The 24,603-nt window shown below is 38.4% G+C and overlaps 1 protein-coding gene across 4 annotated transcripts in view; it reads right to left on the bottom strand.

The window, feature by feature from the left end:
* Positions 1–24,603, bottom strand: part of LOC149300676 (transcription activator GLI3-like) — a 96,261-nt gene that overhangs the window by 44,341 nt on the left and 27,317 nt on the right. For 3 of the 4 annotated variants that reach the window (XM_089484775.1, XM_089484777.1, XM_089484778.1), the window contains exons 2-5: positions 20,677–20,919; positions 14,862–14,888; positions 5,652–5,657; positions 3,452–3,557 (exon numbers count right to left, since the gene is read on the bottom strand). In XM_089484775.1, the coding sequence (XP_089340901.1) occupies positions 3,452–3,557; positions 5,652–5,657; positions 14,862–14,888; positions 20,677–20,919 (382 nt within the window). The remainder of the gene's footprint in view (positions 1–3,451; positions 3,558–5,651; positions 5,658–14,861; positions 14,889–20,676; positions 20,920–24,603) is intronic. The other variant, XM_089484776.1, reaches the window with a different exon arrangement.

Here is a 24,603-nt window from a genome sequence, read left to right as displayed (position 1 = left end):
GAGAAAGCCAAATCTTCCTATTGTATTTAACAGAGTAGTTAAACCTAAGAAGGGTTCTGGTACATGAATGAATGGTGTCCATTTTCCTCACGGTAAAAATAGGAAAGTTGCCTGCCAGCTACAACAATTTAGAGACTTTGTAAATAAAAATCACTTTAACAATTATGGCTGCAAATTCTATACTTTTCCTTTGGGGGAATAAGGACTCAGCAGTCACCAATGCCGCTCTAGTCATGAGAGGTAGCTTTGTGCGCGGGAGAAAGTCTGTTGCAGTTCAGTGCCTCACCGGCCACAGCAACAGGTCTGACAGCAGTCTTTATAGAAGCAGCTTGCTTCTGGTTCACTGATTGTGAATACATTGGTTAATATCTAATACTGCTGACTGAAGCACAAAGAACACAGGGGTTTTGTCCAAGGAGTTCAGGGCAGGCCTCTAGACGTATACTATATTTACAGCGCACATTTCTTGACGCTTAAGATCCAACAACACATCTTGATCTCTAAAATCGTAAGCCCTGTCATGCATTTATCCGTATACGTACAGATAGACTTTTCTTTTTAGGAATGCCTTTAGAATGCTCTTTATCAATCTCATCTTAGAACACAAAAAAAGATTTGTTTCAAGTATCAGATTACATTAATGGACAGGCTGTAATTACTGAATAGACAAAGGACGGTAAACATGAAAAAGAACCAGTGAACTTTTTTTAAAGAAAATATTACCTTTAAAATATTCTCACATTATATGGCATCTGGAATGACCATACTAGAGAACTTCCCAGGAGAGTCCCTGGAAGCAGGGCTTTACCCAGAGACTCTGGGCTAACTCCAGGGAGCTCCCATGTATGAAAATGAAAGCTATATGTTGTACATACACACAGAGAAAGCCATGTAGAAATATCTTTTTTTTTATTTTATTTTGTTATTTTTTTAGAAATTACACTACTGTCTTTATTCTTATCCTAAAAACAAAACTTTACTGCATGTAATTCTAAAAATATAAAAATATGAATATAACCAATATGGTACATGGATCGTGGATTAAGGGTTATTGCCATCTGTAATTGCAATTCTTCTAACAATGTGTATGCTGCTAGAAAAAAAGGCAGGTTCATTTGTTCATTCAAAAGCAAATTAGGCGTCAGCCAGCTAACACCAAACATATTTCACTGTATGAGATTTTAATTTAATCTTAATGTGGGTTTGTTGGTCTAAGGAAAGCAGCGATTTGAACACTACTAGTGTTTCGCCTGTAACTAGAAACACAGGACGCTCTGCAATAAGCGACGTACCTGGTCACATTTAATGATCTCTTGTGTAAAAATAATTAAAGATAACCTGATCGTTAGCTGATTTATCCGAAGGTTTGTTATTGTCCAAGCGTTAAATACAGAGTGTGCGTGAAAAAAAAAAAAAAGCATTGACTTTTAAAGGTGCTGTTCCACTTCTACAACACAATAATTAGACGTATGTTGAGTAAATAAACCATAGCAGATCGGTCGCTTTATTCTTTTCTATGAATGTTCAATGACATAAATACAACACAGACTCTTTTAATAAGCATTATTAGGTTCTGTGACTTCAACTGATCAGTAGCTAATTTTGTGTCATGTGACAATTAATCACGATTAAATGATTATTTCTTTAAAAGTGTTTGGGCATGCATTTGAAATGTAGTTACAACTAGGACTCTTGCATTTCATAAACCGTATTCATCTTGGGCAACTATTAAGTACCATCAAAACCACACAAGTGTCTGCGCACCCAAATAATAAGTGAGTAAATTATATGTGCAACACAAAAATAATATGTACAAAGACACCCTTCCAGCGAGAGTTCCCACACCAGATGAAGCGATAAGCGAAACCCGTACACCGTGTTGACGACATTGGGAGGAGGAGTAGCGTTACGGAAGTGGATCAGAGGACTAAGACGGCGTCTCTTTGTGGTAGCGCTGCTACGAAGTTTGCCTGGACTCTGTAACATCCGAAACGGAGGACAACAAGTTTGCCTTTCTTTTATACATTAAAATTATCGTTTTTACCTACTCCCCTCCGCTGCCTACCTTCTTTATCTACAAGTACCAGTGTGAGATAAAGAAACTCCTAAGGAGACCATTACGCTCTATGTATGGGCATATTTATGCCCTTTAAATTGTAAGGGTCCGATTTGCTTAATAGCGTTTTTTTAAGACGAACTTTGATATACTACACCATAATTTTTTTTCTTTCTTTTTTCTCTTCCTTTTATATATGAACCTTTTGGATACTGTGTGTGGGAACTCTCGCTGGAAGGGTGTCTTTGTACATATTATTTTTGTGTTGCACGTATAATTTACTCACTTATTATTTGGGTGCGCAGACACTTGTGTGGTTTTGATTGTATTTAATTTGGAACATTTTGGGGAGTTTGTTCCTGTGTTTTTGCAGCACCACTTCACCAGAAGGTGTAATACTTATATTTAATTAGAATATTGCGCTTCACTTTTTTGTATTTTGAGAATTATTAAGTACCTTCCGGTAAATTCTCCCGGCAATTGCAGCCTGGTAATGGCAGGCTAGTGCAAACATCATTATGTGTGTTAAACAGAATGCAGTTAGCAGTGCTAATATCAATTAATTCTGCTCACAGAGGAGGACTTGTTTAAGAAAAGGACCTCATTTTTCTTCTACTACGACATCATTATAGAGTTGTAAGTAATGACAAAAAGATGGAATACGCAAACAAGAGCCTGGCAAAATTTTAAAGCAGCTATTTATATAGTATTTCAGTGCAGCATGGGGTTGCTGGCATTATGTAATGTACTGTGTGCGAAGGGAACTATAGATAAGGTAAACTTAACCCATCACAGCTATGATCCACTGAGATGGAATTTACCAGGACCTAGTCTGAAACGGAACATGAGTTAATGAACTGGAATTAAAAACGGGATATTGTTTAGACATGCATCCGTAAGTAGTAAAGCTGGAAACGTTTAGTGAATATCTGTAAATTCACCATTGCTTCAGTCCAGTGCTTAGTGTCAGAGCTGTGTGACCTGTGAGACAGCTACATGACAATAATTACTATCACCATTACAGTAAACATTGCAATGGACCTCAAACTACATGAGTGTGTAACGCAACAAACAATGGCACAAACAATCGTACTAGGCCAATCCCTAGACGAAGGTGATCTGGTACCTTTTTGTTAAAAAAATAATCAGGAGCCGCATTGTTGGTAAATAAATTCAATTACATGTCAGGATAGCAAGTAGGAAACATCAGAAATCACCAATGAATTTTAACATCTCACTTAAAGACAAATAAATGTGCTAGTTTAAAGTAAATGACAGTATACTCTATTTGTACAATTTAATCTCATTTATATGTCTCTGATAATGCCACCGCCTGCTTTCCATTTATTTATTTTTTTCATACGTGCTATAAGCCGTAAAAGAGCTATCACTTACATGTGCAGTGGAGGAATGGGGGTCGGCTCGTAATGGTAACGTCCTTCGTGATGCCGCGCGTCTATTGGCACAGGGGGATGAAAAGCAGGAAACAGGTGAGGGGGATCTGCAATAAAAATGAATGGGTTAAAGCCAACTTCAAAACCCGTTTCTAAACACAGAGGAACCTCCTAAGACATCCAGCTGATTCATTGCAATGATTTCACACGGTGCACTTCAGAGACAGCCAAATAACACTTGCGGTAAATCTCTGGGATACTCCAACATAGACATTAATCAGAGAATTCTGACAATTTCAGATTTTTGGTAAACGGAATGAGAGGTTATCGCTTGGAAAGAGCACATCAAGGTCTGCATAGGTTACATAACAATATCCTACACGCAGTTCCAATGAAACATGAGCTTTCTTAAGTAATGTATGAATGTTTCCTTATAACTTGCCTTTCTAACATTACTCATTGGAAGACGTGACAACATTATGATTACTTAAGACAATCACCAATTCATTGTAACTCCTCTAACTGGAAAAGGCTGCATCTCAGGGTGATAAAAATACATCTGAACTGGATACCCCCGTGTACAAGGTCACCAGCCAATGCCTTATGATCAGGCTGGACCAACGTTATCTAGCAACCAACAATGAACCAGACAGGAAAATCAAATAAAGCTCTTACATTTGTGTTATTCTATAACGACTATGTTTACACCATATATAACCATAATAGAACAATCTTCTTCAGATCTCACCGATACTTTTTGATCAAAACTATGTACAGAAGAGACAGTGGCCTACCTATTCTACACATTAATGCTCAATGCTCAAAGGAAAGAAAGAAACAAAAATGTAACTGAATGAACTGGCACATTCTAGCTATATTATTATTATTATTTTTAGCTAGTTTATTATTAATAGTATTATTAATATTATCAATTATTAATTTTGGTGAAAAGATCACAATTCGCTTTTTTGGGGGGACATGTGCTCTCAATACAGTCAATAGCCGCACTCTTCCAAATGGCATACATCATTTTTTCTTCCTAGGCCCTTGTAGGAAAGAGGAACAGTAGCTCATTCACAAGGAACTGTCTATTAGCACATCACCACATAAAACATTGGGCACCCGATACAATTATCCGCCTCATGGTCTACTATTTACACATGAGAACAGCAGCTGGCGCTTGTCATATTTTAAATATATGTGAAAAATATTACTGTATGTGATCCATCACCTGATGTTACCCCTGGACAGAGTATCACGACAGCTTCTCCAAGCTCAGGCAAGCTCTCGAAATACAGAAAAGTGCAAGCAGACTCCAATTTATCATACAATTTTGTGACTGACGTTCCGAACGCCAGCTGCTAAGCGCTCACTAACTAAAGGGGTATCACGACAGTGGTGTAGCATAGAATGGTGCAGAACATGTATCGTCCAAACGCAGCACAAATCCAGAGGCTCTCTTCTGATGTATCCACGTTTTGCTGTGCTCTTCTAATACATTGCAGAAGGGAAATGATAACGTTAAGACTGCAATAGCACACACTTCTCTCACTGTACTTGTACACAACAACATGAAAACACACATCTACACATGTGTAATTCAGATTGTCCCACCATAAGCTGTTAGCACATTGTTGCGAGACACTGTGGCTTTTATACACAAAAGGCTTGGCTAAAAGTCACATTTAGAGTGGACTAGATGATGCCAAGTTTGATCTGGAGAGTTGCCTCTGTTACTTGAAAAAGTAGATTTTTGGTGAATCAGCAATTATTTTGTAAATACTTCCATGACATAAATTAAAAAAAATTAATATTGATTTTGAATACCATAGCTAAAACAAAACATTATGCTATCAGTGCCTTTCTCACAGCTATAAAAGAATTGCAGACTTCTTGAGAAGACCAGAACATCCTCATAGAGGTACCGAGCGAGTTAACATTGTTCAGACATTTGATTCTATTTCCATCTTTCTCACACAACTTTCCTCTTGGCAGCTGCAGCTCAAACTCCCGCTATTCTTTCAGGATGAATTCCTTACTTCGTATTCTTAATCCCCCTATCTGACAAGACATTAAGCAGATCCCAGTCTCTGCATTCTTTATACATTTTTTTTTTTGGTTCAAAGTAAATACTTTTAGGAGTTCTACTTAAAAGGGAAATCACACAAGTTAAATATTAATACCCTGCTTAATTGGAGGACAATATTCTAAAATGGCCAAGTGTCTTATTATTACTTGATAATATCTACACAGTCACCTTACCAAGTGAGCACTATTCACAGTTATTTTGTTTTATTGTTAGATTAAATGTACTAGTAAAATTCAATATCCCTATTGCAAAACCTTGTGATAATTATCTTCAAATGTGTATTATATGCATCCCGAGTCGAGTGTTTAAACTTGTTGTTTAAAGGCACCCAATGGCATACTTCAAACAGAAGCCATGATGGAGCTCCAAGGTTTGAGAAGATGGTGTAGGTCGCTGGGACAAGGCGTCCCATGTCGGACGAAAATTCAGAGCTTTTTGCTTCGTTTTTGTCCGATTCGGTAAAATTGCAATTCGTCCAAATCCAAATGCACAAGTCTACTTAGCACCATACTGCATACCCCTGGTACAAGGTGTAAATGAATTCAATGTACTGCAAGCAATGCAAAATTGACTTTTAATAGTTAAACTTGCTGGGAATTCCATTAGGTGAATGTTACGATAGATTTAGAACACATTTCTGTTTGCATCTCATTTTTAAACGGGAACTCTAAGAGGAACCTCAAATTTTCTGATTTACTTAAGAAACTTCCAGCAATAACAGAGCTTTTATTAAAAGGAAAAAAACTCTCGTATATATGCGTGATTTTTTTTAAAAGGAAGCAAAAATGTTAAGGTGATTTTTTTTATGAGTGTCAGAGCTTTGTGATGAACCTCTTTTATCTGACTCTCCTCTGCCATCTCTGATGCAAAATCTCTTCTGGATCCATCCCTCCAGCTGGCATTCTAATAGTGGCAGTGACTATCGATGCTTTAATGTATGACTTGTAAAAGGAGAGCTTCCCTCTGACAAGAAGTCACTGAAATGAATATTGAAGCACAAAATGTTAAGTTCCCAAAGCTCTGCTTCTAGTCTCATACTTATCCCTTTGATACATGCGCAGATTTACTGCAGTTCCAACTCAAAGTGGAATGCTTGTGGCATACAGGGACATTTGAAACGCAAACAAGGATCAAGTCTTGTTATGGAATCAAAGTTTCGTCTTGTTCAAATGACTTGAGGTCTGGTCTCGAGATTGAGTGGAACGAATGATGTTACCAGCTTCAAGCTGCCAGGATTCATTAGCAGTCAATGATCTCAGAGCTCATACATGCTCGTTTACAGTACAGTTTAAATTTACACCGTTAATGTGTGTCTGGAGCAATTGGCCGCAGTGTGCTTTTCGTGTGAAGAACAATTGGAGCGTCTCGTCCAACAACTGGACACAAACGCTAAAGCTCCTGCAAGTGCAAGAACAGACCGTTTTTGAGGCTTTATAACTTGTTATGATAAGTAATCTAAGGAATTAACATAAAGGGGATTAGAACAAGATCTGTTCAATCCACTAAATAAACCTATGCACTGGTTTTTACAGATGCGCAAAAATTACAAAGTGTTCTAGAAAGCCAGTTTGTAAGTATACAATTTTCAGAGTTTGCATAATAAGTTCTCCTCCTTAATCCATATCTCCACTATAGTTAAGTTGCTGGCTGTTTTTGATTGGGTCAGGCAGCCTTTGGATGGTTGATGGCGAAAAAGTTAAGGGCAGGAAATAGTTTACAATATACTAGTTTTGCCACCTTCTGCCAAAGCTATCAGCATCTCCCCTTCTTTTTAACCAAAATATATAGTTGAAAGAATTAACTGGCTGAAAAATAAAAAGCACAAGCTGGCTGTTTGTTAATCCTAATATCCAATTAGTTATATAGTTTAGAACACCGGATGTGTGAATAATAATCCTCCCACCCCAGTCTCATAGAAAACATCATGTGCCATTTTTAATATGCTTTTTCATATTTCAAAGATATTAAACACCTTCTTCATTCTCTTTTTATGAGAACAATGGGCCTCGCTTGCTACCATGTAACAATACCCCTTTTCCATCAGACTTTATAAGTTTAATGGAAAAACACTACCAAACCATCAAAGGGTATTCCAAGGCATTAAAACAGCACATGCTTCAGTTTCCATATTGTCGAGGAAATGAAGGGGGCAGTTCAGAGAAGCGACGGAGAATTAGATATCCGAACCTTTTAGTAAGGGAGTTGGCTTGCTACAAATACCATATGAAGCTCCATAAAGATTAAAGTGATTTGAGAAAAAATAACATAATATGCTTATTTGGCTTGGCCAGAGCTAGTGAAAACACAAGTTATGAAAATATTGGAGTTTCAAATTCTAAAGTGCATTAACTGCCTTAATAACTATCTGATTAAGTACCAGTTTTGTGCAAGAAACATGCTTGTGTATTGTAGCTTTTTAACGCTCACTAATGCATGTGACAGCACAGTGTTGCCTTTAAGTTAATGGGCTTTTTTTACTCCCCATGTGAGTTTGCTCTTTCCCTGAGAAGTTATCACCCCACTCTTACAAAAGCAAATAACTTAATGAGGAGGAATACCAATCCAACACAAGGGACGTTAACATGTCCCTATGATATACACATAAAGTATAATATGTACATATTGGAGGTCATTTGTAAAAGGTTTCATAGATACATACATGAGAGCTATGTCAATGTTTAGTAAAACAAAAATAGATCTATGAAGGAAATGGTACAAAATCACTCTATAGTGATGAGTTATATAAGTGTGTTAATATTTGTATTACTTTTGCCCCAGAACTCACATAAATTGCCACACTGAGTGGCAGTTTAGCACACACATCAAAAATATGTATGAAAGAAGATCATTCCACTTTTATATCATATATATTATATATATATCATATTATATGTGTCATTTTTCAGCGCTCCTCCATTCATGGGCTTGAGGTTCTTTTATATTTGGTTTGGGTTTTAATCTGTAATTGGATTTGGTGTAATACTTGGAAAAAGTGGCAGTTCTGCTTTAAAGAGTCTATGGCGGCACCGACCAGAACCATGCAGATACTTCATAGGGATTATAGGCATATAGTGAACTCAGAGACTGGATACGTAAAAGAAAGTGTATTTCTGCATAAAGATGGATGAACGATCTTTTGTCTCGTGGCAATATGCTGCCGGTCTGTGTCTGTATTTGTCAACAGGCAAAAAAGTATTCTCCACTATTGTGCATTACCATCGTGTTGGCATACGGATAGTCGACCTTAGTCAGCTATCAACGTAAAGCTTCTGAAAGGGTTTCTTAAACTTGTTGCTGCTGCCTACAACTGAATCGCGAAGCACAAATATTAAAAAAGGGGAGGCCAGCCATAAAAGTAATGCCGTTTTCATTGCCTTTATATGCCGGATATGAAACAGGCTGCAATGTAAACTGACAATGCTATTTCCTGTATGTGTTACAGCTGTTACGTTACTTTAATATACATCATGTGTGCGCAGAAGAGGAAAAAAAAATCTTACAGAGCGAGAGTAAATGTAAGTTGAGTGTCCTGCGGCCATTAGAGAAGGGAGTACTTATCAAGGCAATTTTAAATGAAAACAGTTTGCCGCAGCTAATTACACAGCCGGGCTGTACGCTGAAGGCATTTGCAGTCCTGCTGCAGTGATTAAAACTATCAGCCATTACATCTCCAAAGAAATGTATAAAGTGGGCTCTTTACAAATTGTTACGGAGCCGCTTGTGCACAGTCACTCCTTTGTTGAATCGAGAGATCTGCCCAAACACTTGATTGTGCGGATATTTCCCTACGGCCGGGAGTGAAGGTTATTTCATTATGCCTTTTGGGAGCAGCAATCTATCTAATATGTTGCTGAATTATTGCCGGCTGAGCTGAACACGAGAAACAAAGCCCCAAAGTGTAGCGGCGCACCAAACTCCCATTTGGCAAAGGCTTTTAAACACAGACAAAAGTAATTGCAGGCATTTCCATGCTCTTCTTAAAATGCAGTAAAGTTATTGAAACATATCGACGAGTTATGTCTCTCCCGTGTCCTATGGTTCTAATGATGGCCATATATAACAAATACAGGTCTCCATCACAGCCTTTAGCAGAAATACCGGTACTATTTATTTGTCAGATTCCACACCTACAGCAATTGCTTTCTGTTTGCCAATCGCTGTGATTCTGTTCAGAGTGATTTTTTGTTGCAAGTGCACAGAACTCAAATCACTGTCATATTTTACTGGACCGATCAGAGGAGATCCTCTGATTTTCCCAATCAGTCCATGGTTGTCCCCAAAGGACAGTGTCTGAAAACCAGGACTGCCTTTCATAAAACGAGACGATTGAGAGGTATGTATGTGCAGGACAAGGAGTTGCCACTAATTCAAATGAAAGCAAGACTCCTGTGACAGCATGTTTGTGAAATTCCACATACTAAACATAATCAGAGTATAATATTGTTCTCGATAGAAAGAGGGCTTATTTTATAGGTGACCTCTGGGAAAGTTATACAAAACATACAGGTGTGAGGAAAAACATATAGGCCAACAGATTGCTAGATAGATTGATAGATAGATAGATAGATAGATAGATAGATAAAGTTTTCCCTAAAAAGTTATGCATTATATATTATGTCATATATAAAAAGACCTCTTATACACTTTTGATGCCCATCTTTGTTTCACAGGAAGTAAAACATAAAACTGAATCTAACTTTCACTAAAATTAGGTAAAATAACCCGGATACTATTCATTTGTGATATGGAGGTTTCAGAGCAGGCATCCAGACACGCCCTCCGTGTGTAAACCACAAAAAAGGGATTAATCCCGAAGGACCATTGCAATAAGACCTGAAAAAGTAGAACAGCAGCATCCTATCACTTACGGAGACTCTAACCTTCTCCCAGACGTCTTGCCTAGCAGACTGCACATCAAAGCAAACTGGGACCAGATAGCAGGATTGTGCACGAATCCCTTATCTCAGTGCAAACGGATGCTTCTCCTCTGATTGTCTTGAACTGCCACCTGTCCCAGCCATCTTTGAAGGCAACGCTAAGCCTGTGATGGATCTGACCTCCTTGAGCTTGAATCCTTTTATGTCTTTCTTCATTTTCGTTTCAGTTACATTTTTGTACCCTTGCAATGCACTGTGCATCAAACAAAGAGAGTCCTCCCTCTAGACTGTCACCAGCTATTTAGGGGGAAAAAAGAAAAAAAAAACAATGCAAAGGATTATACGCCACCCCGCAATACAAGGGGATGTCCTCCCAAGACAAGCCTCTTATTTTCAAGTTATAACTTGACGCCTATATCTGGAAGAGGCTTTGCAAGCAGGACTCCTATTAACTGAAAGCCAGAATGTGAAAGCTGCACATCAGAGATAGCTTAGAAGCATAAAACCTTATAATAAGCACATATCACATTGGAACGCGCTAAACGATCTGTATGAAAAATAGAAAAGCCGGGGCAAAAAAATAGTATTTACTTTTGTAAGCAGTAACCTTGCTTACTAACCTAGAAAGTGATGCCGAGCCAAATGTTGGGCTCAGAATGCGGGCATGAAAGCAGAGATCTAAGTCGCTTAGGGACGTCTGAAGAGGGTTTAACCAGTCAGGGGCTCTGTTACTTTGGTGCGGAGACAAGAATTACTCTATGAAAGTGTATTTTTATATTTGTTAGAGTTGTTATATTGCTGTCACATCGCCAGTATAAAATAAATACTTTTGAATAATCATATTTCTTGTCATGTGACACAAAAGCAGGCACTGATAGGCCCTCTTAAAGGTTTCTGTGTTGTTTTAGTGATTAAACCTTTGGAGGAATAATCCAACGATCTTCTGGGTTTCATATTATGAACAATCTAGTAAGTGTGAAATAGAACATCTATTTAGGAAGGAATATTTCATTTATTTAGGAAATCTTTTTGGGAGGGGGGATATAAGTTGGTTGAAAACTACATTTCCTTACCTAGATATTTACATGGGGCTTATCCCAGCAGTAAGACTGACAGTGTCTATGGGAAAGAGATCTGTGCCATGAAGAGACGGTTGACCTGCTCCTTCTGCCCCATGCCTATAGGGATTCTACCCAATGGGTTATCTTGGTAATTGGCCATTATTACTTAGCTAGAGCACCATGCTATATCAATATATATCGCGTAATGCGTTACAAAAGAAATTCTAGGACAGAGGAAATCTGTCTGCTGTAACCCACGTGGCTAATTAAATGCAGAAAATCAGGAGAGTCTGCCTGACTATTGCATTTCCCAGCTATGCATTAGGATGGTCAGCTTCTTTCATGTGTCCGTCAATGTATTACATTAGGCATTAAGAAACTATTAGCAAAAAAGAACCATCTTTGTGAAACTGTAGGGTGGCTCGTAAACTAAACTTGAACCCGTCTTTAGAAACAATGACGGATGAACCCAAAAAATTCCCATGCATTAAAATGCAGAACACATGCAGTAATTTGTCAGGTATCCAAAAAAAGGCCATAACTGATCTTCTTTCCCATTTCTTTGGGTCTATACATTATACAACTTCTGTTTCTGCACGTCGGCAAGCCTTACAAAGTGTAGAATACATAAATAACCTGCAGACCTCCAGTAGGAGGCTACATTTTTATTTATTTTTTTATTTTGAACATTGCCATGCAGATACTACACTTTTTTTGGTATGAAGTGTGCAAAGGTCGCCTCCAAATGCTAAATGCCCTTTTAACCTAATACAGGGAACAAAAGAAGAAAAAAGGAAGTGAAAGTGAAAAGATGCAGTCAGACAATATATATCTGAGATAGAAACAGAGGTGCGGGGGGAGAGTGGGGTAAATATGGGACTAGCCGAAGACAGGTGACCCATAAAAAGTACATTATATACTGTAAATACAGTATACCAATATGCAGCCATTCACCGGTACTGCACTCTATATGATGAGGAGACTTCTTTCTAATCTTAGACATTTACATGATGTATTTAAGGGACTGCGGGGAAATGTTCATACGGTACAGTACAGTGTTCGAAGTATAACCTCCCACTTTGAATGGCAGAGCATGACACACAATCTTTATTTCCATTCTTGTGGCGCGACCACTGGAGAAATGTCCTCTTTAACCTTTTCTCAATGTGAACATCACAACGCACTGATTTGTAAAGCCCTTTGTGTAATGATGGGTTAAGCGTGTTAAGCTGAAATAAACTGCAGCTCAGGAATCCATCTTAGCCCAAACCTGTTGTGTACCACAGGAAGTCGGCAACCTTTCCAAGTAATTAAAGGGTTAATGTGAGATATGGGAAAAAACATCAGAATGTTGCATTATTGCTGGGACATTGTGGGTATTCCTGATCATTCCTAGTTGTAAGCACGTTTCTATTCAAGCCGTATTCATCATACCACAACACCCATTCACTGGTGCCCTGATTGTGTCCCTAACGATGCCCATGTGCCCCTTATTACACTCCCAGCGAAGGTGTCACATTTGGGGCACTTGAAATGTTGGAGAGTATATATGTGATAGTTCTTGGACCCCCCACTTTTAAAATGAAACATTAAAGGTAATCAGCTGTGTTCCCCTTAATCTAGTCCCTGAACCAGATCTGCTGCTTTAACGTCCCAACATTTCCACGCTGAATAAGAATTTTGTGGTAAAGCATGTTTTGAGAATAGCTAGAAACTACCTGTTGCCACCCTTTTAAGCACCAGTGCGGGACTCCAGACCCTTTACAATCCATTGTCCATCCTTCTGGCACAAAAAAAGGGTTAACGCCTAAATGGTGCACACATTTCTGGAATATCTGTGTGAGAAAACACTTTGACTTATCTGGCCAATAATGTGCAGAAAGACATGTGAGAACGCATGCATTCTTCTGTGTTTATTGCTTTATATGGTAGAGATTTTATGGGTGATTTCTTTCTACACAGAAGTGTTTCTGTTAATATTGATGATTGATATCCCTCTGTAATAAGGCTCACAAAGGTCTGGATGCATTAGGATGAGGTGCCCTGGCCCCGTCCTGCGGGTGATGGGGAAATGTAATATTTTATGATGAAAGCCAAGACATATGCAATGCAGTTAAAGAGTTAACTTACCGGTCATTAGCAAGCCCCCAAGACTAAAAACATGTGGGATTATTTATCAAAATAAAAACACATGTTTCGAGCATTTTATATACAGCATTTTGTCCTGAGGGCTATTTACTAAAGCGGCTACAGCTGCTCAGTTAATAGCCATGGCATGCAATTCTTTCTACACAGGTGCTGGGCCTCTAAGCAAACATTGTTCTATTCACTAAACTGCTGGGTTGACAGGGCTGGCTTTCTGCTATATATGCCCAAATTCACCTACTGCGAGAAAGATCCTTCAAGATGATTCTTGTGATGGCCAACAGACATCTACGCACAGGGCCGGCCCGACAATGGAGCCAAGTGGGGCAACCGCTCCAGGCGGCACTTTTGAAGGGGTGGCACTTTGCCGCCCCAAGCCCTTTTTTTTAAAAAAAAAGCGAAAGAGAGAAAGGGGCGCCGAGTGGTTTTCCCTTACCAAGCTGTCAGTACCCGCTCGGCGCCCCTCTCTCTCTCCTCTGCGGCGAGTCTTCCTGTTCGGTCTCGGTGCCGGCTTGTAATGCTGAGTGCTGAAAGATTTCCGGCGCTCAGCATTACAAGCCGGCACCGAGACCGAACAGGGAGACTCGCCGCAGGACTGCTGAAAGGTAAGTACAAGGGGGGGGGGGAGGGAGAGGAAGGGTAGATAATGGAGGGGGGGCGACAGGGACGGAGGGAGAGGAAGGCATTTTGCCTTGGGCCTTGGGCCGGCCCTGTCTACGCAATCAAGTCACTGAAATATAAATTATATACATACATATATATAGTGTGTATTATTAAGTATCTTCATAGCTAAATGCTTGATGGAGCTATAATCTAAGCAGTTTATTCACTGAAGGGAGAGTTGACTAGAAAGTTATGGTTTTAATTATCTCGCTTTACTATTCATTATGAGAGACCAATACCGTCAAGTTTCTCCACTGTGAAGGGCTGAGCTGGCCCTGTGTAATGCATAGATCAATATGTAAGGAGAGATCTCACTGAATTAACTATGCATTATGCAGGGCCAGCCAAGTTCTTCGTGCAGCGGAAGCTCACTTGGGCTGGTGATTCATTATATATATATATATATAGTGACCTCAAGGAGCTGAAACACAACTCTCCTGTTAACATCAACAGTGCACAAAGAATATAAGAGAAGCCGTTCCAATACTGAGCGGCCCTGATATTCTAAATCTATAAAGCATAACATATGATAATATATTATATATAATGTGTAAATCTTTAGACATGGAGCACCACTGGTACTAGAGAGGGTGACAGCAACGTCTTTGTCTATTTCCGCTACACAAAAATGGTAACAATGTCACAGATCAAAGGGCACAGCCTCGTCTTATACCTCATAGCACTTTCTACTCAGTAACTGCCTCCCTGTCCTGTGGCTTTCTTATTCACATCAAGGATGTAGTCTGGTATCCGTCTCAGAATACAAACATTCATTTAGGAATCTCTGGAGACCGGCTGAGATGTGAATTATCCCAAAAAGATCTTCTAAGTATCAGGTTAGAAATAAAACACATAAAGTGTCAGGACTACTGGCTGTAACTTTGCGTTGCCTGGATAAATAGATTCCAAGGTGGTTTGACGGATTAATAATCTCTCCCTCATCATCTCCCCAGAATCCCTCAGTCCCTTGGAAAATCATAGGTTGAAACATCTGTTTATATCAGTCCAACTCCCTGTTGATAACATAATGCCCACTATGGGCAAATTAGGAAAAGCCGTTACTTATCTTTATAAATACAGAAATGTTATAACACAATTTGGGGGGGGGGCTTTAAAACTAAGATTACATCTTCATTATTCTGGCCTCCTGGAGTACTCCCGCAAAAGGGAGGGGCCCCGAAAACAGCCAATCCCTTATTCCTCCAATCAAAGGAGACGGTGTGCCCAGAGCAGGCGAAGAAATAAGATAGAAGAACAAGAGGCAAGAGAAGAAGCGGAGCTTCAGGAAAGGAGGCCGGTGAAACGGAAGTGGACAAGGTAGGGAGACATTCAGAGGGGGTGTGGGAGAGCTAGTGTGAGAGGGACCACGAGGGAGCGTAAGAGTGCGAGAGAGAGTAAGTAAAAGTGAGTGAATGTGAAGAAGAAAAAAAATGAAAAGAAAACGAAAATTCAGAGCTCTCTGCTTCTTTTTCATTGGGTCTCTCTCCTTGTTTTCAGAAGATTTAGATTTGTCTATAGCTAGTTTACATAGCCTCCCTAGAGGATGCTGCTTCCAGTAGGTTAATATACCACTTCAGATATCAGTACATCTTTTCAACTCATATTACAATAATTAAAAACATAAAAGCGGAAATCACAAAGTTAAAATGAATCGTGCACTTCCAATCCTGACAAGCCTGCAAGAAATACAAGTGTACCCACGGCAGTTTAGACCTGCCCCGATTAACATTCTCACATGGCAGTGCATGGTGACACTCGATCATGCTATATTTCTCGCAAGTCTTTAGTAGTGTTGTCATGGGATCTAAGTGATGTTTATTTAGAAATCCAGACAGCGCTTGACAGGGCCCATCCTCCAGCTCTATGCAGCAAGGAACAGATTCCCCCCTGCAATGTTTTTTATTCCCCACATATGTTATGGATGTTTGAAGTAATGGGTACCATCCGTCTGCAATGAAAGCCTTTCAGTTCTGCCTGATAAGTGGAACTTCCCAAGAGAACACGGAATCCCACATGCACACATTTAGAAAAAGAAGCATTTACAAGAGGAGCAAAAATAAACATATTTTTATGCAAGGTTTGTGCTTATTGCTTCCGTAAGCAGGTCTGTTTAAAACATTAAACACTTACAAATAAAATGACTTGAGTGCGCATTTTCCTGACTCGACAATTGAAGTATTACGACAATAAATGAGTGTAGAGAGTGTTTGGAATGACGTGTACAGGACAGAATTATCTTTGGGACAAATGTCACTCAACTAAACCTACAGGACTTAGGGAGCGCAAGACAAGAAGATGATAGAAAAACACAGTCCAGGTGAATTAGGATGAGGAATGTATGCATGTATTTATAAAGTCTGCTTGGTTTGACACTTTTTGCCATGCCTGTCAGCTAAGGTAAAATAACCCCCGTATTTAAACCCAATTATACTGACTGAAAGACTAAGGCTTACTTATGGTGAGCGGCAGTGCCGTTACTTCCACGGGTGACGTGAAGCACACAATGCACTATTTATTCACAAGTATCCCAGTATACTTTCTATATAATCTATCAATTCATTAAAAGCAGCAGCAACCTTCCAAATTAATAAGGAGAGGTGTGCCCATATTTATGGGCCTTATTGATTCTCAAAGCACCAGTTCCTACTTGCTGTATTTTCTAGACATTGCTAAATAATTTGTATTTAAAATATATTGTATAGCTAGAGGATGGTAGTTTTTGGGGTTATTTTTACCTGATATGGCACATAAAATTATGGAAGACTTAACATCTTAAACAGAGTTCTTTGAGGCAATATGCAACCATTGTGTAACTGACTTTGGGGGTTATGTATGAAGAACTACATAATGTAAGAAGAACAGAACAGCCACCATTCTATTGGTTGCCATGGTGATTACCCCACTTTTTCCACTTTGCCTTAGAACCTGACCTTTTTACGTAACCCCATTTTTCTCCAACTACTTATGGTTTCATGTAGTTCATGAAGTTCTGTGCCCGCAGTACACCTACCAACTGAAAGCCATCTAACCCTGCAGGAGGTATTTCACTACCCGCTCCATTTCTAAAGGGAAGCACACAAACATATTATTGTTCTGCTTGCATCAGATACCGTGACGAATGCCAGCAAAGTTATTAACTTGCCTGTTTAAGCAAGTATCCCCATTAAGCAAATTGCAGGAGACCTGCAAAGTCAAATTGTTACTTTTTATCGTAAAAGTGCCCACGATGAGGACGGCAATCATGCCACAAACTATATTAAAGCTCCCAGGTGCGGGGGATGCCAGCTGCTGGCGCTCTTAGCTGCGTTTAGCAGTGACAGCAGTAAAAGCAGACGCCGGGCCCTATGGGGATCTGTGGAGCGTTCTCTGCCTACTCTGCACTATGCCAAATGGCATCACCAGCACCTGTGACACATTTAAGAGGTGACATTGAGAGCTCAGGGGGGTCAAAGTGGCATTTGTCATCACCAATGTTTTCTTTCCACATTCAGCTGCAAGCCTCTGAAATTAGATCATTTGCTTACACAAACCCCCGTGGCTCTCTGGAAATACAGTGTGTACCCTTCATTCTTGTGTTTTATAGGTTAATGAAAAGCAGCAAAAAATGATCTCATCTGTTTAAATGAACCCACATAACACCTTCGCATGCAGCTCTGGCACTTTAACACAAAAATGCCCAATGGTTTTTGTCTGGAAACAGATCCAGATGTATGAGTAACTTACGCGCTAAGATCCATTTCAGACTAAAGCTAAATTCCCTCAATATAACGTATAGTTCTCCCTGGCTGATATAGCGCTGCTATGCAGAAAATAAATGTCGTCTGCCACTAGTGGTTGCATGGGACAATAAACCGTCTGTCTAACAGTGACCCAATGTAGACGAGGCTAGAAAAGGGAATTACAAAGTAACTGACATGATGACTTGTTGCCTAATGTTCACAAGGCATATATAATTTCCTAGTTAATCAACCAAGTTGACCTCCTGCAGTTTTTATATGAGAAGTCAGAATAAATATATATATATATATATATGGTATATATATATATATATATATATATATATATATATATCAGGGTCTAAAATTGTAACATGTTTTTATGTTTAGAGGTCTCTGTGTTTGGTCTCCTAAAACCAAACAAGTTTACAAGCATGGTCTTATTTTATGGCACAAAAAATGGGTCAGATTAACTTCCACCAGTGCCTTTTAAACGTAAAACTTAACACATGTTGCATGGTTTTCGCCTACATCTCCCTCTCTTGGGCTTTCTGTTTCATTGACTGCATCATAGTTTTCTTTAACTAATAGAAAATGTGTGAAGATGGAAACCCTCGTGGCAAACCAAAAAAAAGCATTAAAAACATTAACCTTCCTGTAATAATTCATTGCTTCTGAAACACTTGTTATAAATTTCCTTTTTTTAACACAACTGGCAGTCAACAGCTTTAACCAATAAAACCAACCGGATCCTTCAAACAATAATTAGGAGGCCTGCGGCCAATAAATATTGTGTTTTCTCTCATTTTTGTAAGCGCACTGTCTCATTATTTAAACTACAGGATAAAATAGCCTCACTCGGGAAAATTGTTTAAATTGTAGAACGCTTTGATCTGCTGATGACTACTCATTCTTTGCTTTATGCTCCTTACCAACTAATGAAGACTTAAGACTTGCTTTTTATCCCTATGACTTTTCTCCTTACAAATACCTGTGCATTAATCAGCTGTCCTTGCTAATCCGTCATATGGCCAATGACCTTTTAACATACCCTTTGTGAATAATATAGAGAGGGGGCAGGAAAAACAAAACAGAGCCTATCTAGGTCACCAAGTGTCATCAGGAATTGGTGACCAAAAGGTTAAATGTCACTGCCAAATCCTGCCTGGGTGATAAATCTCTAGTCTGAAGGTGCAAACTTTGACACCTCAAGATGTATTCCATTTTGAAAGGTTTTTTTTCCCGTTTCTAAATAGAAACATATTTTTGGCTACCTACAAGCTAAATGGTTTGTACAAAGAATTGGATTATATGAGTGATAAAACATTAAAGAAACATTAAAAAAATGAAGAAGAAAAAAAAAATCTTTATTTTAACTGCTTCAAACCTAGATCTATATGACTACTGTATAGTACTGGTTGCTGGCCTCCTAACTTTCCACCCAAATTCATTGTCTTGGCCGACTGATCTTGGCTAACTTGCTGGCACTTCTGCTAGTTTCACTGTAAGTATCTCCAGATGTCAGTATAAATGTCATCCATTGCAAATCTTAAGGTCCACCAACCAACAGACTTTGAAACCAGTCTCCACCTTTTTGTAGCAATTAAGCAGAAAATATGGCATTTAATTACCATTTAAATAAATGACCACCAAATCAAGTACTATATTTCTTTCATCTTGGAAACCAAAGTTCTTTCAAAAACCCTATATCTGTCACTCGCTTCCCCTGATTATAAAACATAATGATTCCAGGCACTGCATTGGGGGAACGTGGAAACATTTCCCTCGGCAACATGTTACTATCTTTGTTTTCTTCGTTATTCATTTTCTACCCCACACAAAATCCCTTTCAAAGGGCTTTTGAAACAGATCTGTAACAAAACCTGTAGTTCACAAAACCAGTGTGCAATGCATTTCCAAGGAGTTCTCTGGGATTCAAAAGGTTAAATGAACACCCTTTTAAGATACAATATTTGCAATTTGTATTTATTTTAAACAAAGAAGATTAGTTACAGAAAACCCCCAAAAAAGTGAAAACATCAAAACATCAGCTGGATACCAATTATCCCTAGTAGTATGCTGCATATCCACTGGTATAAAATGGGTTAACCCAATGGCTATATAAACTAAGGAATGCTACAAAATGTAGTCACCGGCCACTACAATCCACAGTTGTAAAATAATACAAGGAATGTTGTATTTTGGGAAAACACCACACAGTAAAACTCTAAGGGTGTGTGACTAATTCTGTGGGCTCTGAAGTTGGGATTTATGTGCCGCGTCCTTGTAGGGGTCCATATGTCACCCTACGCTACATTTTATAGGCTGAAGATGCCTATTTATTGAGAAGCAAAAGTGGTCATGCTGGGAGATGCACACATACAGTATACCATGTCAAGAACACTCATGGTCTATCGTACCAAATAATGCAGGAAACAATATTTTCTTCCTTGATATAAATACATATCCATATATACCCACATAAGACTTTTATGATATGTGTGTTATGTGACACAGAATAACTTGTTAATAGTAAGTTTATATAAAGTATGTGTGTGTGTTACACAATGTCAGTCGTCAATTTTAAAAATCAAGTTGACTGCAATCTCACGTGGACAGTGATTTAAAAATAAAACTACTATAAGCTACCATTGTATTATATGCGCATTACTTACGGTAATGTGGATCTATGTAACCATTCCTGGGATCCATCGCAAATACGGTGCCACGGTAAGGAACAGAAGGCTCAGGCAGATGTGTTATAGATCCATGGATCTCCTTCTTTATTAATGAGGTCCTTTCCTCACTAGATGTAGAAGGCTCTTCACTGATTTTTGAAAGGCCTTGCCCTCCTTGTGGTTGCATTGTAATTGCGTTTCTTCTTTCTCTATGATATGGCTGTCCAGGACTTTCATCCTCTGTGAAGGGAAAAATAAACAAATAAATAAAAGAATGAATATTTTACGAAAGCTGGCAATACATGTAAAACACAAGGCATTTTCTCTGACTTTAGTTTGCTCTAAATTAGAGAGACGGTGCTTCTATTATATTTAAAGAATACTATTTTGTTTGCATGCAAGAACCAACTTAATTAAAAAATGTAATAAGAAAATTGCCTACTGCCTACAGACACGATTACAAACTCATAACTGCTCGGCCTACTCTTAGAACCAAAGGAGGCTTTGGCTGGTTTGGTCTATGCGATCCAAACAGGGCTAGAACCTAAACTAATCATAATTGGGATACCATTTCACCCCTCACTTTTATTGCTCTGCGTATACTCAAGAAGAATGAAAGGTGTGTAACGTCACCTCCATAAATTCAAAATGTGTGAAGCTGCCCGCTCCAAAGTTATTTACCAGTTATACAAATCTTTTTGTTGTCGCATAATTCTCATGCCAAGAAACATGTATTACATACCCGCTAACCTCTCAGCGTTTCTATTACTTTAACTGTTTTGACTGTTAGATGATGCAGAATACTGTTCTGGGTATAGCCAAGTTTACGTAAACCATTACAGTGTTAAGTAAAAGTGTTTAAACATGCCCAGTAATGACTCGCTTTAGGTGCTGTAATAATTCAGTCTTACAACTTCCTGTTTGTTTAACAAACTTCCTGTTCTTGAACCAGCTCAAGTGGCCTCGATGTTACATTCGGGGGGAGTTACAATTTCTTGCACTACACTAATGATTACCCGTCTACGCAGGTAAGCAAAGGAAACGGAATGAAAATACATTGACTGATGGATGTGAGAAAAGACTTTGCAAGAGTATTTGTTGAAATTCAGGGGGCAGGAGCTCCTCGAATGGGAAAACAAAATCCTTGATTTTGGCATGCTGCTAATTACAGGATCCCTCAGCTAACTTCTGTTAAAATTCTCACTCGGGCTCCTGCAAAAGCTGACAACTCCGGATATCTGACCTGGCATTTTGTTAATTGCTGCGGTGTGATAAATAAAACCACTGCACTAAATGATAACAAATGGTTTGAATGAGAATGTAATTATTTGGATAAACGATCTTTGTCAGAAATTATAACGGAAGGAAATAAAAATACATTTATTTTGGAAAATATTTTGCTCTAGAGTAGATGAAATTATGAATGTATGTGGACTTTTTGTTATTATTATTTGGGCTTTTTGTAACCTGCATTTCTTGGTATCTAATGGGATTACTTCTTTAACTAAGACACTGTGCATAAGCTTGTCAGATCTAGATGATAGAGGACTTTCCTGGCCAGGGGTGGGTTCTGACCAATAATTTAACATTGTGATACACTCGTATCCTTGAAACATTCTGAGCTCCTGGAAATCAGGAAAGAAAGAAAGGTGCACAAAGGAATTTATGTCCCAAAGTAGGACTGTCCTTCCTACAGAGTTTTAAGTTTCATGCTATGAAAAGGTGGGCAAAAATGAAAACACGGATACACAAACTTTTCTACATCATAGTAATTACATTAAAAACATAAACATGTCCTTAATTGATTCTGTCCTGCAAAAAATACTTTAAACTCACAGCAGGATTTTATAGATTTAAAATCTCACACTTCATATCCTGTTTATTATCATATCTTGCTGTTGTTTTGGGATGACAACCCGGTTATTGTTTTGTTGTCGAAGAAGGACACAATAAACTACTGTCCTACAACCTGAATGAAGAACACGGAAGTTAACATCCAGAGCCTATACTGAGCACTTCTAGTGAGCTCTGAGGACACATCTGCACTTCAGTGCTCGGCCTTATGTAAATAGTTTATACCTCTTGCAGAAAAAGAACAGACTATTCCTAATAGCTTTCCTTGCAAACAGTGAGCATTAGCAGCCGTGACATCATAGTGTAGAGAAAGCGATAAATTATATGGAACATTTACACATGGACGCAGCCTTAACATTTCTTGCCATTCTATAAAAGTCAGTAGATATATACATCTCAAATATGGAAGCAGTGAGTAAGAGCAGACATCCCCTTTAAACCTGGGAAAGTCTCATTTCCTTGTATCCTAACTGCCAAACCCTAGCATGATACGTTCAATATGCTTTTACAATATATGAGCTCATCTAATACTTCATTCCATTGAGGTAGGGACTATTGGGGGATATATATCAAGTGGTTCTGGCGCAAAAAAAATGTTGATGGACCATTTCATAAGTTGCTATGGTGATAAGACCACTTTTAACTCCCACTGGCCTCTAAGAATGGTTTAGTGTAGACACCGTGAGCTTTATCATTAAAAAGTGTGAGGAAAAAACTAGGCTACTTGAGCTTTAGTAAAGGAATTCATTTTATGCAAGGGGCAAAATGTGGAAAAATATATGGGCTGATTGTTACGTTGCTGTTCTAAACCGTTGTTCTATATTCTTTTTTTTCCGGAAACCCCTACTGCAGTTTAGCTTACTGAGCTTGGTCTGGCCAAATCATAAATTTGGCCTCACTGTCTATCCAGGAAAGATGGTCTAGCCTGTTAAATGTGCTGGAATGGCATTAAGGAACCAGTGTATGTCAGAACGATGAGTCACAGGACTGTGATTAATTATTTCTGAGAGCTATGATTGAAAGCCATAATTCAGTCTTCCTTTGGTTTATCATAACATCACAAATACCATCCCATAATTACGGATGAAGTCATGGAAATTCCAAGATCCTTCCCAACTCAATAGCCTAATTGTAGCAGGTTGGACCAATAAATTGATATATTGGTTAAAAAAAAAAGCTTTGTTAACATTCCCCAAAGTGAAATAACTTTAATAAAACTTGTGATGGCAGAACATAGCCCAGAATAGTAGAAATATTTAATATCCCCTAAAGGTTCCATTTATGTGTCTGTAATGAGTCAGTGGAAAAACACTAAAGCATTTGCACCATGATAATTCTGACCCTACAGATCCATTGTGCGCAGCCACAACAACCTCACACAAGGTGCTCCCCCAACTTTCCTAAAATAACTAGTCCGGTGTTATGTAGAGAAGAATAAATGCAATGATGTTTGCTGGACTCATTTATTTTACTGCAAAATATTTATTGTAAATATAAACCAGATTGTGGACCAAGTGTCACACCTTATGTAATTTTTTAAATTATATTTAAAACATAAATCCTTTTTTTACAATCTTAGGGAAAAAGGGGACAGACAAAATAGTGCATATATTTTTTCACTTATCAGTTCTGAGAATTTTTTTTTCCATTTTACGCGAATCCCAAAAGAATCTACAATAACTGTTTCTAATACACCAAGAAACATTAATTCTTTACGTCCACAGAAAATTATGAATCAAAATGTGATACAGGGCCTGTATACTACCATGAAAATGCATGTTAAATGGTTTTTCAAAATTCATTAGAAAAATGAACAATGTAAAAAAAAAATATTTCAAAAATGAATGATCGGGATTGAACAAAACATAAAACAACCAATAAGGATAATCAAACAGTTTCATATAAACCCATGGTAGTAAAAAATTGTTTTTAAAAAAATATTCTAAAAATTTTTTTACATAATCAAGCAAAACAACTGGTTAATTATTCTTCCCTTATGTCTGAAACCATACAAACATGTTTCAAATAAACAAAAAAGGAAAAACTAGTGTCTGTTTGCAAGGTAAGCAA

The sequence above is a fragment of the Sceloporus occidentalis genome, unplaced genomic scaffold (genome assembly GCF_023333645.1).
Source record: "Sceloporus occidentalis isolate IW3139 unplaced genomic scaffold, rSceOcc1.0.p SCAF_23, whole genome shotgun sequence".
NCBI classification, from domain to species: domain Eukaryota; kingdom Metazoa; phylum Chordata; class Lepidosauria; order Squamata; family Phrynosomatidae; genus Sceloporus; species Sceloporus occidentalis.
Note: the sequence above shows the minus strand (reverse complement) of the source record. Positions and strands in the feature narration are given on the sequence as shown.